At 46.9% G+C, this 15,019-nt stretch overlaps 1 protein-coding gene across 9 annotated transcripts in view; it reads right to left on the bottom strand.

Annotated features, from left to right (window-relative positions):
- Window positions 1–6,421, bottom strand: part of ZGLP1 (zinc finger GATA like protein 1) — a 64,789-nt gene extending 58,368 nt beyond the window's left edge. For 4 of the 9 annotated variants that reach the window (XM_053303326.1, XM_053303328.1, XM_053303327.1 and 1 more), the window contains exons 1-2: window positions 6,216–6,421; window positions 3,153–3,692 (exon numbers count right to left, since the gene is read on the bottom strand). In XM_053303326.1, the coding sequence (XP_053159301.1) occupies window positions 3,153–3,692; window positions 6,216–6,370 (695 nt within the window). In that variant the 5' untranslated portion in view covers window positions 6,371–6,421. The other 5 variants (XM_053303331.1, XM_053303335.1, XM_053303334.1 and 2 more) reach the window with 5 other exon arrangements.
- Between the last annotated feature and the right edge of the window lie 8,598 nt (window positions 6,422–15,019).

Raw genomic sequence — 15,019 nt, 5'->3', positions numbered from 1 at the left:
TATAGCCTATCTACATCACTGCGGGGTTGCAGAGCATGATTGATGGTCATAATTTTCCTGGTCTTACAATCTAGCGTCTCTAGCTCTGCCTGGGTCCAGTCTATTATTCCTGCAGTGTATCTCATAACAGGTATAGCCCAGGTGTTTATGGCTTGTATGGTGTTCCCGCCATTGAGTTTGGACTTGAGGATTTTTCTAACCCTCCTGATGTATTCACTTCCAATTTTTCTTTTAACTTCAGCGTGTGCAATGTTATCAGCCTGGAGAATGCCCAAGTATTTGTAAGGTTCTTTCTCTTCCAGGTTCTTGATCTTGCTTCCATTGGGCAGTTCTATTCCTTCTGTTTTTCTTATTTTCCCTCTGTTCATTATTAATGCAGCACACTTGTCTAGTCCAAACTCCATTGCTATATCGCTACTGAATATATGGACAGTGTTTAGCAGTGAACAGTGAACTTTATTATTATTATCATCATTATTACTTATTATTATTATCATCAATGATATTCAGCATTTGTATCGTGTTTTTGGAGTTCACGGTGCTTCACATGTATTATCTTGATGCACTTCTGACAAGAACCTTGTAATATAAGCAAGTATTATTACCCCCATATTGCAGCTGGGGGAGCTGAGTGAAGAGGAAATGGCTTTCCTATGGCTATTTAGTGAATTCATGGCAGTCAGGCAAGATTCAGATAGGGGAAATCCTGATTTGTGGCTCAGTCTCTTAGCCACTATGCTATAACAGCTCAAGAAGACTCTAGCCCTTTTAATCATGCCGATAATTCAGGGGAGAGTATATGCAGGTAGTACTTGTCCCAACAACTTAGTTAGAAAGAAAGCTCCTCCTGGCCAATGAGTGCAAAGACAATGAGATGCCCAAGCAGCACAAGACTCACATTTTCAAATTTTATCAAATAAAATTATATTAAAATGTAATATAAATAACTTTAAACATTGCAAGTTAACTGTTCTGCATGGATTCCCTCATCCGGTGTAATTTTAGGCCTCTTTCCCACAACATTTTCGGCTATAGATCTGCTTGGAAATAAGTCCCATTGAAGTCAGGGAACTTCCAAGTAAAAGTGCATAGCATCAGACTGCATAAAGCACATCCAAACCTCTTTCATGCTTTTTGTGCCATGCATCTATACAGTTAAGGGGTGAGAAGGCATTTAGCAGGCAAGTTAAAAGGCATACTCCAGCCAATTCAGGTTTCATCTTCACCTCTGAAACCAGTTTAAGGCCATGCCAACTGAAGCTTTCCATTTGAAAATGATCAGAGTTTTTGCTCCAGTTCATTGTTACCAGCTCTTCACTCCCTCCCTGTTACACAACACCAGCACTCCTGCATCACAATATGATGCAATAATATTCTTGGAGTTATGTCACATAAAATGGGAAAGTTCACAGGAAAAACTCTTACAAAAGAGAATGCTGGGAACCAGTTATTTCTGGGAGGACCAGATGTTCATACTTCTGCCCCTGACAACAATCACACAATTATCCACCAACATACAAATCTGAAACGCCCACTGATGTACTTTTACCTTTTACTTTCTTTCACTTTTGTAACAGAAAAATGCCACTCTGTTTTTAATGCACATTGTAGACCAGAGAACAAAAGCAAAACTAAGCAAGTTAATTAAATCAGAGAAAATGCTTGTGAGAACAGGGCAGGTTTAATGAAGTGTTATTTTTCAAGTGGAATGAAGTTGCTACAATTTTTCTTTATGGCTAATGTCTGGGACAATTTGTATAGGAAGACTTATATGCAGTTTAACAAATCCAGTTTCCTCCACAATAAAAACAAACAAACCCTCACCACAAACCAGGTTAGATCCAAGATGTGCATGCATCCATAAAAGAACTTATCTCTTTCGGGATGCAATTATTGAGTATATTCTTCCTAGGTTAAGATATCTAGGCAAAAAAGGTACCCATGCAGCTGTACAATCCTATGCATTTTAAAAAAAAAATTCAAAGCAAGTACCACCAAGTTCAATGAGACCTACTTGAAAATAAGTGAATATATTATTTCAGCCTTCACCATCAGGACCCAGGGGCTGGAAGAGGCCTGGAGAGCACACAGCACAAAACCAGATTCACCAGTGCATTAAACCACTTTCAAACCATATAGCAAATTCCTTATAGGATTACCCCAATAACTCACCCAGAACACTGCATCCTACAAAAAGAGAGGAGTAAGCAAGGTACCCCATTGCCAGAGGCCCTTTTCTGCTTGAGAGTTCAAAAAGCATCTTGTTAGTCACCATCATTTGGGGAGAGAAAGTAAGTAAAGTGGGTCAAAAAGAAACAAACCTGGTGTATGTATCATTGCAAAAGAGGGGATCTCTTGCTCCAAGCCCAGCATTTCTTCCAGAGCAAAATAGTTTTAAGAGCTAAAAGAAAACTAGGGAAAAATAAGCGAGTCTTTCTGGTGTGTCACACTTCCAGTATCAGGTTGTATGCTTAAGATCCAGTCCAGTCCACAAGACTTTGACCAACAAGCACAGTTGCATAAGCACTCATCTTGCTTTTCAGGTTTCTGCTTCCCTTCCTCATGCTCCCAGGGGTGTGATTGCCGTAAGCATTTGAGGTACCCCTCTCATTTTATTGAACTCTCCCCACCAAACCTAATAAGCCATATCTTCAGCCTCTCAAACATACTTTCTTCCCCAGCAAAATTGGTTTTCCTCTTCCTCACCATAAGCTTTCCTCCTGTTTGTACAGCTGCCTGCTCCCAATAGGAAATAAGGACATGCCTCTACGGAATAGCTGGGAACTGATTTGTACCCTTCCCTTCCAAGGACTAGCAAACAAACCCTCAGGAAAAGGATGGAAAGAAATCTGGGCAAAAGAGGTGGAACTATACTGTTTTAAATCACATATGGATATGCAAAGTATTATATTCTCTGCAGGGCAGACCTGTGTGCATAGAGAGTCAGAAATCCTTAAAAGAGGCAGAACCTCAGGAAAGTAATGCTTGTAATAAGAAAAATCCATATTATGTGACAGACAGCAGGTCCAGAAAAGGAGAAAGAACATCCTCTTTCCTAGCAAAGGTTTTGTTGATGTAGGAACTCCCACGAGCGGCCAGAACAGATCTGACACATCGCTCCCCTGAGAGGCCCTCCACTCCAGCCACTGTACCTGCTGTATCGGGGGCTAATGAGAAGCCGACAGTCCTCAGAGCTGTTTTCGCATAGTTTCATCTGGAACGTCACTCCTCGGAAGGCAGGGTCCCGGGCTTCACAGCTCCGCCTAGGTCGGGGCTGCTTGCGAGAGACCCTCTTCCTGCTCCGCTGTGACTCAGGCCTGTTGGGGGCGCCAGTCCCCTGCAACTGCGCTGCCCTGGGCTCTTCCAAACTGGCTGTCCACAGACAGTTGCCACCCCCCTTGGCCTCCGGGGGATCGATCCCATCGACAGGCTCCGACTCGAGGTTGGAGCAGTGCAGGCTGATGAGGCTCAGAGCGTCCAAAGGGCCGAGAGAGACCAAGAAGGAATCGCCTTGGAGCCCAGTGGCGCTGCGCCTAGGGCGCATAGCCAAACCCGCCTGCCGCTGAGGCCAGCCTGGGGTGCTGCTGATCGGCTCCGGCTGGGAAAGCAGCTGGGCAGTCTCTTGCAGGAAGCTAAGGGCTCTGCTCTCTGGGATCTGGAGGCAGCAGGCCATGCCGCCGAAGGACTCACACCTACGGGAGAGAAAGAGCAAGCAGAGGGCATCAGCCAGGGCGGAGAGGAGATCGCCGAGTGTACTTAGCGGGGAGCGGGGGAGGCGCCTGTAGCATCCTCGCGTTCCTTGATGTGAGCAACTTCTCAAGTTTCTCACGAGGAAGAAAAGCGGCTGCGGCTGGGGTTAGGGTGTGGGAGCAGATCTCGCATCCACCCTCAACAATTTAACTCTCTTTATCATCGTCACCGCTCCCCATGAAACACTTCTAAACGCAGCGCCAGTGTAGCGTTTGAATAACAGCCCCCCAACCATTATTATTTTTTATTACATGTATATACCGCCCCATCCAAACGGTTCTGGGCAGTGCACAGCACCAGAAATGAAACCCGCGAATCTCTCCTTGAAAAACAAACTATGTTTTCCCATCCCACGGGACTGTTCTCCAAGATTGCTTCCCTGAGGAATCCTCCCCGGGGATTGCTCTCTAATAAACGCCTCGCTCCCCCAGTGCTCTTTATGATCTGGTTTGCTGGTCGAATGACCGTAACAATAAAGATTTGACTTGACTTTATGATCTGGTCTCCTAGAACCAGGGATGCCATTTCAAATTCAATATTTAGTTGCAAGGCTGTCAGATCGTTCTGATAAAGCTTTTTTTAAAAAGAAAATAAAGCCTCTTGCAATGTAACAGGTCAAAAATACTTGTGTCTTTTGTTAAGCAAAATAGTAAGAATAAGAGCTTAGTTGAACTGAAAAGAATAGTCAGAACAAGAGCTTAGAGAACTAGAGCGAAATCTGTTGTAGCCCCCCGCCCACCCACACACAGCCCCTTAAAAATAAAGACTCCCAGGACACCTCAACCACAATCGTTGCCAGACCTCACCTGAGCTCATCCTCCCACCAATATCTACCGTATTGACTTCTTAGCATCAGAAACGTATCCATTAGATAACATTATTTGTAAGCTCTGATGCTTTTACTTGGGCGGGGATCCTCAAGCCACTATGCTTGTGATCATGGCAGAGTGTTTAAATGAGGCAGGGGAATAACTTAAAGGAGATTGTATTTGCTTATGGAAGTTGTTCATTATACGGAAGTAAACGTTTGTTTTTGTTCCCTACGTTCTGTTACAAATTCAGGTGTGGTCAATTGTTTTTATTCGGTCCAAACTACGTGTCCAAGAAAACGCTGCGGATTTCTGCCTCAGGGGCAAAACGAGGGTTGCCAGTCCCTCAGGAGTGGCCTGGAAGCTGCTAGTTCTTGGTGAGTCAGCAGTGCTCAGGTGAGGTGGGGCACCCCTGGCACCACCTCGCCTGTGGCGTAAGCCCACTGGCAAGTGGGGGGGGGGAGGAAGGGGGTGTCACTGTCAGGGTCGCCCTTAACTAGAGCCGCCGCTGCAAAGACTCCTCCTTCACATCTTCCACGCTCCTTCCTACCAGCGCCCGCCCGCAATAGCCGCCCCAAGGGCGCAATTCCCTCAGTGTTTCTCTTGTCAGCTAGACTCCAGGGATGAACCAAGGATTCTCGCCTCTCGCTTCCCGTCTCCACATTCGGCTCCTGCAGAACCGAAGGCGGCGACCCCACCCCGTCCGTCTTTCCTACTGTGCCATTCACAGAATAAGGGCGGCCGGTCCAAAACCCTTCCCTAACTGGAGCCACCTTCCTTAAGCGCGCATCTTCCCTCAGAGACATCCTTGCCCAGCCCCTTTCCCGAAACCTACGTTTCCCAGCCCGGTGGTGGGGGGAGAACCCCCCCCCCACAACTCTTGGCCAATGAGTGTCGCTGACGAGGCTCGCGCGCCACTCGCAAGGCTCTCGAGCCTCTGCCTTGCCCGCCCAAAGACTAATCAGGGCTGCTGCGCGCAAAGCGGCTGCTCCTGCTCAGAGGTGCGCACCTCGAGTGCTTCGCTGCTGGGGAAGGGAGCCAATTGGAATTTTCACTCTCTTGGTTTGCGAGCACGTGGTTCCGATTTGAATCCGGCAAAGTTGCAGCCGCGCAGCAGAGAAAGGGACTGACAGAGCCCGATTCTGTACATGTTTACTTGGAAGGGAGGCCCATTGCGTTCAGCGAGGGTTCATTCTCAAGAAAGATTGTCATTCTGTGCACACAGTAAGCCCCTACAGCACATTGTGGGGCTCACTTCCGAGTAAACATGCAAAAATCCGGGCTTGCAGCTCTGATCCCAAGCGCTTTCTAATAAGGAACGAATCCTAACTGAGCTGAATGGAACTGACTCTCAAGAAGGTCCGCGCAGAGAACGAAAGGGGATCCGCCAACGCTCCTGCTGATACGCCTTTCCGCGGAAGTTCAGCCCGCTGAGCTTACTGGGCTTTGCCCTTTAGTAACTGCAGACAGAACTACAGCCCTCAACTGGTTTCCCACGATGCATGCTCAACATGGCCTCGGATATTCCTGTCTACTCAGGGCAGATGTTCTGGGCTCGATCTGAAACGAGGGCCTGCTCTGGATCCTTCCTTCTCCGCGCGGAAAACTGATCTGAATTCTTCCCTCTCTCACGGGCAGATTGTCATAGAGACAAACCTGGATACTGTGGAGGCGGCTGTTTCTGACCCGGCACCTCCCGGATTGGGGGCCGGGCTGTTGTTGGGCTCGGATTCCAGGCAGGGCGGACAGAGCAGTTCCTGCAGGACGGAGAAATCCGGGGGCTGACCGTCCACGAACAGCTCGCTCTCCATCGTGACGATCGAGAAGAAGGGACCGACTCTCCCCTTCCACCAGATCTCTTTTGCAATAGGCGGGTTGCCGGGTGGGCGAGGAAGGCGCTTAATAATTGGAGGCACCTGGGAGCAGGCAGCCATAAAGGAAGCGGCTCAAGCCCTCGCTGCCCTTTAGAGTGCTGGCTGGGCCGAAGAGAGGCTGGATTGGGGCTTGAAGCTGGGCAGGTCATGCGGGAGGACCTGGTGGGAAGAGCTCGTCTTGTAGCAACCGGCGTGGAGTGTTCGCCTTGCTAAGCAGAGTTCGCCTTCGTTTGCATTTGGATGGGTGGCCACGTGTGAACTCTGCCTGTTGTAAGGTATTTCCCTTAGGTAGGGGGCCATCCATAGCGCAGTGGTAGAGCATCTGAAGCAGTCCCAGGTTCACACCCCTCGGTATAGCTTCAGACAGGGGGTGTAGCTATAATTGAGCTGATGGGTGGGGGGCGTTTCAACGAACCCAGGCCCTGCAGCTCCTGAGGGCCCCGCAGCTCCCCCCTCCCTGTTTTCTTCATTATCTCTTTCACTCCGAGCCTCCCACCCCCAGCTAGCTATGCCCCTGGCTCCAGGTAGGGCGGGGAAGGGCTCTGGGAAACCTTGGAGAGATGCTACTCCCTGGTGGAAGAAAGGTATGTACATTATTGCCGACTTGTGTATGTCCCAGCTCTGCGGTTGGTTTGGTACAGTGACTTAAGAATGCTGGGAACTACAGCGATGAAAGACCCCATTACGAGACAATCCTGTAAGTCACTTTGAGCCTGTGGGATATAATGAAGCAAATGAATAACTAAAATCTCCATTCCGCCATGAAACTGTCTTACTCAGACCTACTTTGCAGGCTTCTTGTGAGGTTGAATGAAAGTGCTGCCTATTAAAAACATGGTGTCAGACCAAGCCCTGTTTCAGTCCAGACTTATATTAGGGAGGAGAGCTGGTCTTGTGGCATCAAGCATGAATTGTCCCCTGTGCTAAGCAGGGTCCACCCTGGTTTGCACTTGAATGGGAGACTATGTGAGTTAATCTCCCCACCCCACGGGGCCACTCTGGGAAGAGCACTTGCAGGCAGAAGGTTCCAAGTTCCCTCCCTGGCTTGTCCAAGATAGGGCTGAGAGAGACTCCTGCCTGCAACCTTGGAGAAGCCACTGCCAGTCTGTGCAGACAGTACTGAGCTAAATGGACCAATGGTCTGAATCAGTAAAAGGGAGCTTCCTATGTTCCTAGGCATTGCACCTTGCTTTCTACTGCTTAATCAGATGCATGCTTACTCAGAAATACTACTGTGTGTTTTGGTTTTTACTCCCAAGTAAGCATGCCTAAGACTGCAACTCTAGTCCTATGCTAATTGTTCTAATTAGCATAATCCTATGCTAATTTTAACTATTTGTGTTTAAAAATCCATATGGGTGTGTTTATATTTTGTTTATGTTTAATTTTCTGTTGTAAGATGCCCTAAGGGTGCTTGACAAAATTGCAGGATATAAATATAAACTACACTAGTTGGTGAGGCTGGCCATTGACCAGGCAAAGTCCTTTTGTGTAGATTACACTTCTAGGCAAGTTTAAGAAATTGAATATGTTATAGCATTTTTTATTTATGTGCTTGCAAAAGGGAAGTAAAAGAACAATTTGAAATTTGTAGGCTTTCAACTTCAAACATTATTCATTTTATTGTATAATGACCATATATAGTAAATTTGAATCATAGTAAATTTGACTCTGAGAAATTTGACTCTGCTTTTCTTGAGCATTTTGGAATTATTGATCCAATTATTGTGTTAAAATCTGTTGAGAATAACAACAGCTAAAATATGATTGATTCAGAATTTATTCAAAAAGACACACACAAAAAATTCCCCCACTGTTCATCTGAAGTTGCCATCAGCTGGTCTGGTGGCTACTCCAGGAGGGGCCTTCTCCATTGTTGCCCCAAGGCTTTGGAACATGCCTCCTGCTGAAACAAGAGCCTCCCCATCTCTTACAACTTTTAAAAAGGAAGTCAAGACACATTTGTTCACCCAGGCTTTTAATTGTGTTTTAAATAGTTTTAACATTTTAAATTGTAATGTTTTAACCTTTTTGTTGTTTTGTTTTGTTTTAAACTGCCTAGAGACTTGCATTTTGGGCGTTATATAAATGTGTTAAATAATAACACATCCTCATGTAAAAAGTAGCTAACTTCAGTGGCAGGATTGTCTATGCAAAATCTGTAGGACATTGGGAGGTATGACTATTTCACCTATAGAAATTCTTCAAAATATACATTTTAAGTTACTGACAGCCTCAAGACACATTTCTGCAAGCATGTGGTTAGAGGAAATGGCTACTCCAGTTTAGGAGCAGCAGCCAAAGAAGGGAAGCCTCCAAAATATAGAACGAGAAACATAGTATCAAATTGGAATACTGTAATGGTAAACAAAAGCTCACCAAAGCAAACTGTCAATGGCCATAAATCTGTGATGGAAAAGAGAAAGGGTGCCATTAATATATGTAAATACATGGAATGCCACTTTATGGCACAGGAAAGTACATTCTTGGATTCATCTGGGGTTCTCTCTACAAAATGTAATGGGCACTTGCCTCCTGAGGCAACGAGCCCTGGCATGTGGGGGGAGTGGGAAGGTCTGGTTCAGAATGAAACCATGCTGGGGCAAAGGATTAAAGACCTCGTCCTCCTCCTTCTCCATGTTGTGGTCCTGATCCAGACTGGGTCCTTCGCAGTGGGTGTTAAATAAAGAGAACTGAAATGTGTCTGGACCAATGTCTCATTTAACATAACTTAGTCCAGCCTGTAGTCTCTGCTCATAAGTATCCAGATTCCCCCTTTTGTTGGATCTAAACCAAATTATTTTAAATGAGTTGTAGCCACTTGCTTTTGCCCTTATTGTAGCTGTCTCAGCTAGCTAAGTTGTTGTGAATGGAGGGTGTGGGGAGAGACACAGCAGTGCAGCCTACCTTGATTAGTCCTTCTCAGGAGTACATTCTTCAATGGGACTTGCAAGACTATGGGCATAGGATTTCAGCTACGCAGTCTGGATGCTTACTCTGAAGTAGGACTTCCAAATAAGTGCTTAAAGGATATGTAGCCTTGCAGCACAACTGGGTCAACTTTAGAGCTGCCATAAGAGTTCAGTGAGGCTTTCACCTTAGAATATGTGCATAGGATTGCAGCCATGCAGCACAATCTTATGCATGTTTATTCAGAAGTGAGTTTCGTTGAGTTAAATGGGGTTTGTTCCCAAATGTGCACAGGATTGTGGTCTTAGTGTGATCTTTCTTTACACCTGTTGGTGTGATCCTGGCAACAAGTCTTATGATGTTCCATCTCAGCTGGTCCATGGCAGATGGTTTGATGACAGTCCACTGGTCCACTGTCCCCCTTCCCCTGCAACTCCCAGCCTCAGGGAAGACCAAAGCTGGAAGCAAGAGTCAGTCCAAGAGAGCTATTTCCGATGCTGAGCAACTGCTCCTTTTTACGTCCATGCTTCCAGGACTAAATAAAGTCCGGGTGTTAATCTTGAAATCTGTATGTTGACTTGTAGGAATGGAGAAAGGAGTTTGATGAGAAGACATGCATCCCAAGAAACCTGTTCCAATTACGAATGTGCAGGATCCTCTCCGAGAAATCTTACTAGCCTTTTGTTCTCGTGGAATTCTCTAGATGTCTCCCCCCAAGCAGGAAGCTCCCAATTCTCCAAGCTGTGCTTCAGAGAAAAAGAACTGGTGGCAGTTCTGGTCCTAAGTTTTTATCAGATTAGTTCATTTTGTGGACTTAGGGTTGCTGAAGAAAAGGGGGAGGGAAAATCAAACTCTAAAAGCCTCAGCTGCAGAATTCCCTCGAACTTTTTTCATCTGTGCAAGGAATGAATTGTTCTGGGAGGCAGTGTGCATGCACACACATTCTGAGTGGGAGTTTCCTGATTTGGCCTGAACAGGATCTAAAACTGAGTGGTCAGAAAAAACTTATGAGCGTGTGCACATGCGCACACCTTAGAGGGAGCACGGCTCAGCTGCCATAATGGCACCTACAAAAATACAGAGGTGTTTACAAATGGTGGTTGCACTCCTTAAAGTAGTCTTGCAGGACATTGAAGAACTTAAATAGACTCTGGGGGGTCACCAGACCTGCCATTTCTGGCCAATAGGGTTGTAGAGGGAATGTGGGGGGGCGCACCCTGCCTCCTGCTTCTGATTGGTGCATTCACCTTGGCACAGGTAGCGTAGAATTGTGCATGCCTGATTAAGACATCACCAGCTTCAGACAGCAAGTTGTTCCTGGTAGCTCACCACCCCCGCCCCCATTATCATGTTACTCCCCTCTGCAGGAAGCTTGCCAACATCTAAACCTGGGCACCTTTTGGAAGCATTGCAAGAACCACCTGTTTGGGCTGGTCTTGAGGGGCTCAGGGTTAAGACAGTAAGGTTAAGAGATCCAAGCATCACACTTTTCTTTCCTCACAGTACCTAGCCCTGATCACATGAGTATAAAACAGAGCATTGGTTTCACTTACCGTGAGGGCTTCTTCTTGTTGCTGGGACCGAGGAAACCTCTGGGTTATCCTTCCCATAAGCTCCAAGGCAGGACAGTTGATTGGATAGAAATAAAAAGCTACGCCTACTTGAAGCTGAGGGGGATAACCCCGCCCAGGTCTGAGGTGTGAAAGGCACAAATGTAATGTTAACATACCATACAGAAGAGTAACAGATCATAACAAGGCAGAATTATACAGAGTAAGATAAAATACAGACCCAGGCTTAATCCCCATGAAAACACTAATACTAAGAACTCAGATAGTCAACCAGGAACAGGCAAGGACCTCAAGAGGGAAGCTCGAGGTGTCCTTGGTCCCAGCAACAAGAAGAAGCCCTCACGGTAAGTGAAACCAACGCTCCATTCTCTGTTGCTGGGACCGAGGACACCTCTGGGACATACCATAGCGAAGACCCATCTAGGGAGGAACATCCTTGTCTATTCCTGGGGAAGCACCTGTTGCAAAACACGCCTTCCAAAGGCCACTTGAGAAGATGCATGTAGGTCAATTTTATAATGTCTAATAAAAGTGGAAGGATATTTCCAGTTAACTGCCCTACAAATCTCATGGATAGGAGCATTTCTAGAGAATGCTGCTGAGGTGGCCGCTGCTTGGGTGGAATGAGCGAGAACTTGCGTAGGTGGCCGCAGATGTTGGACCTCGTAAGCCAACGTTATACAAGCTCTAATCCAACATACAATGGTTAGAGCTGACACTGCCAACCCCATGGTACCAGGATGAAAGGATATGAATAAGTTATTGGTGGTCCTAAAATCTGTCGTCCATTTAATATATTTTTTGAGACAGCGGCCAACGTCCAATTTATGCCGTTTTTCCTTGGGATGAACTGGATGAGGACAAAAGGAAGGCAGAAAAATGTCTTGTGATTGGTGAAATGGTGTAGCCACTTTGGGCCGAAAGGAAGGGTATGGAATCAGCCGAACTGAGTCTTCCTGGAAGATGCAGAGAGATTTAGAAACAGAGAGTGTCCTTAACTCTGAGACACATCTAGCGAATGTTATTGCCACCAGGAAAGCCAATTTGAATGACAACAAATTTAAAGATATGTCTGCCAGTGGTTCAAACGGAGAAGATTGCAATGCTTTTAGTACGGTATGTAGGTCCCATGATAGAAACCTATGAACGGTCAGGGGAGATAACATGGTTGCCCCTCGAAGAAAACGTAGGTGGTGTGGATGGTTTTGGCACGCCGTACCCAAAATGCCAGAAATGAGCCCTGCTAGCGAAGCTGCTTGACTTTTTAAAGTGTTTGGAGGCAGGCTCATGTCCATCCCTTCCTGTAGGAATTGGAGGAGATTGTTCAAGGAGACATTGGTCTTGGGTACTGAATGTCTGGTTAACCAGCGCAAGAACCACCACCAGGTGTATTGATATATCCTGTTCGTTGAGGATCGGCGTGATGCTAGCATTGTTTGAGGTACCTGTTTGGTACATCCCTGCTGACCTAAGATTCTCCGCTCAGTTTCCAGGCGGCTAGTCAAAACCAGGCTGGATTGTGGTGCAGCACTGGACCCTGAGTAAGAAGATCTTCGGACACGGGGAGAATCCATGGTTCTTCCGTAGCCAGATGAAGTTCTGGGAACCATGGATGTCTCGGCCAGAAGGGTGCCACCAGAATGACTGTTGCCTGCATCATGCTGATGCTCTGCAACACTCTGGCCAGAAGAGGCACTGGTGAGAATGCATACAGCAATCCCCATGGCCAGGGACTGGATAGGGCGCCTTCCACTTCCTGGCAGGGAAAACGGGACATGAACCGTGGAGTTTTGGTATTCTTTGTCATTGCAAATAGATCCATGACCGGTATTCCCATGCGTGCTATGATCCTGGTGAACACATGCATTGAGAGTGTCCATTTTCCCGGTAACAGGCCCTCTTGGCTCAGCCAATCGGCCATGAGGTTGTCTTCTCCCTTTACGTGATGTGATGTGCTGTCAGAAAGCCCAGGTGGCCCTCCACACAGGTGATCAGACAGAAGGCCTCCTGATATAGCGACTTGGAACACATGCCGCCTTGCCGATTTATGTGGCCTTTGTGGTGGTATTGTCTGTGCGCAGTAAGATATGAGCGCCCTGGAGGCGGTGTTGACATGCCAATAGAGCCAGACAAATTTCCTGCAGCTCTTTCCAATTGATGCTGTGGCTCCTTTCTTGGACAGACCATGTCCCTTGTGAAGTTAGATTGAGACAGTGAGCTTCCCAGCCCCTGTTGCTCACATCTGTGGTTAGAATCACCTTTGGTGGGTGATTCTAACAAATGCGGGAAACAAAAAGAAATTGTTTCCCCCATAGAAGGTTTTGCGGAAGTAGCCACTAGGCACACAGAATCTGGGGGGTGTAGCTGTATGATCCACTATGGCTTGCTGATAAGGCAGGAGGAACCATTGGAGTGCACAGGAGTGAAACCTCACCCACAGGACTGCTTTGAAGGTCGTGACCATGAGCCCTAGGAGCCACGCCCAGGTGGATAGTAACACCATAGGTCTCTGGAGAGCCTGCCTGATTTCCAAGGTGAGCAGTAATAATCATTCGTGTGGAAGAACAAGATGGTTGATTTGCGTGTTTATAAGGACACCCAGGTGTTGCAGACGGCAGGTCAGTGAGAGCTGTCTCTTTGATAGGTTTATACAGAAGCTGTGATTCTGGAGGGTGCACAGAATTGTGTTTAAATCTCAATGCGCTGTCTGTACCGATTTGGGTAGGAGACGTAGATCGTCCTAGTACACCAGGATCCGGATCCCCTGAAGCCAGAGATGTGCCACCAGTGGAGCTAACACCTTGGTAAGTACTCGCGGAGCTGATAATAGGCCGAACGGAAGTGCCCTATATTGCCAATGTCGACCTGCATAGTGGAATCTGAGCAAGGACCGACTGTGACTGTGGATGGGAACGTGCAGATAAGCCTCCTTCACATCTATGGATGTCATGATGTCTTGATGATGAAGGGCCTCTGCAACCAATCTTAAGGTTTCCATTCTGAACCGTTCCCTTTGCACCCACATGTTTAGGAATTTTAAATCCAAAACAGCTCTTTTTGTTCTGTCCTTTTTGGGGATGGTGAACAAAATAGAATAGACACCCTCCCCCCATTCCAGGGGTGGAACAGGTTCCACTGCGCCGATTTCCTGTAGATGATGAATCGCTCAAAGAAGCTTAGAGTGCCTGATAATAGAGCGCAGATGTGGGATTGCGAGGAACCTGTGAGGAGGGGGAGCTATTTAATCTATTTTGTACCCGTCCTGTATCACCTTTAAAGTCCAATTGTCTGAAAGATGCTTCCCAGGCGTGGAAGTGCTCCATCAGATGACCGCCCAGTTTTGGAGCGGCAAGTCATTGTTGGCCTTTGGCCTGCTTATGCTGGAAGAAGGGCTGCCTATTGGAACCAGTGTTCCTATAGGAACCGTCCTATCTGTTCCAGTTGAACCTCTGGGTTCTAAAGGTTTGACCTGTAAAGGACCGGAATCCACGAAAGAGCTGAAAGGAGGGCTGAGTTGGTTGATAGGGTCTTTTGAAAAAAGGCTTATCAGATTTTCTTGGGGCTGTTGGCATAGCCCTTTTTCTTTCTCCCCCCCCTTCTCTTTACTTTCTTTTTGCGTGTGTGTGTCTTTGGATTCTACTAGCAGAACCTTAAGTGCGTTCTCTCCAAATAACTTGGTGCCGTAGTATGCCACAGTGGTCAGACTATTTTTAGAAGTGGCATTGACCTGTCAATGTTTAAGCCAGAAGTGGCGGCACCCTACAACCGCAGCAACAGATGCCCGTGAGACAAACCTGATTGAATCTAAAGTGGCATCAGCCATAAAGGCCTGAGCCTTTTGGATTTTAAGCAGTTGCTGCCTCAGCTTTGTTGGATCCGTGGGTGTGTCATTCCAAAGGTCATTCACCCACATCAGAGAAGCCCTGGCTGCCATTGATGCTGCAGCTGCAGCCCACGTGGTCAGGGATGTATTATCATGGACCTTGCGAAATGATAGTTCCGCCTTCTCGTCAGCAGGATCTTTAAGTGTGACCTCGCCATCCTTTGGCACTAAGGAGCCACTGACCAATTGGGCTATCGGAGCATCAGAATTGGGGGTCTTTAA

The sequence above is a fragment of the Hemicordylus capensis genome, chromosome 2 (genome assembly GCF_027244095.1).
Source record: "Hemicordylus capensis ecotype Gifberg chromosome 2, rHemCap1.1.pri, whole genome shotgun sequence".
In the NCBI taxonomy this organism is placed as follows: domain Eukaryota; kingdom Metazoa; phylum Chordata; class Lepidosauria; order Squamata; family Cordylidae; genus Hemicordylus; species Hemicordylus capensis.
The sequence above is the reverse complement of the archived record's forward strand: the minus strand, read 5'-3'. Positions and strand labels throughout refer to the sequence as shown.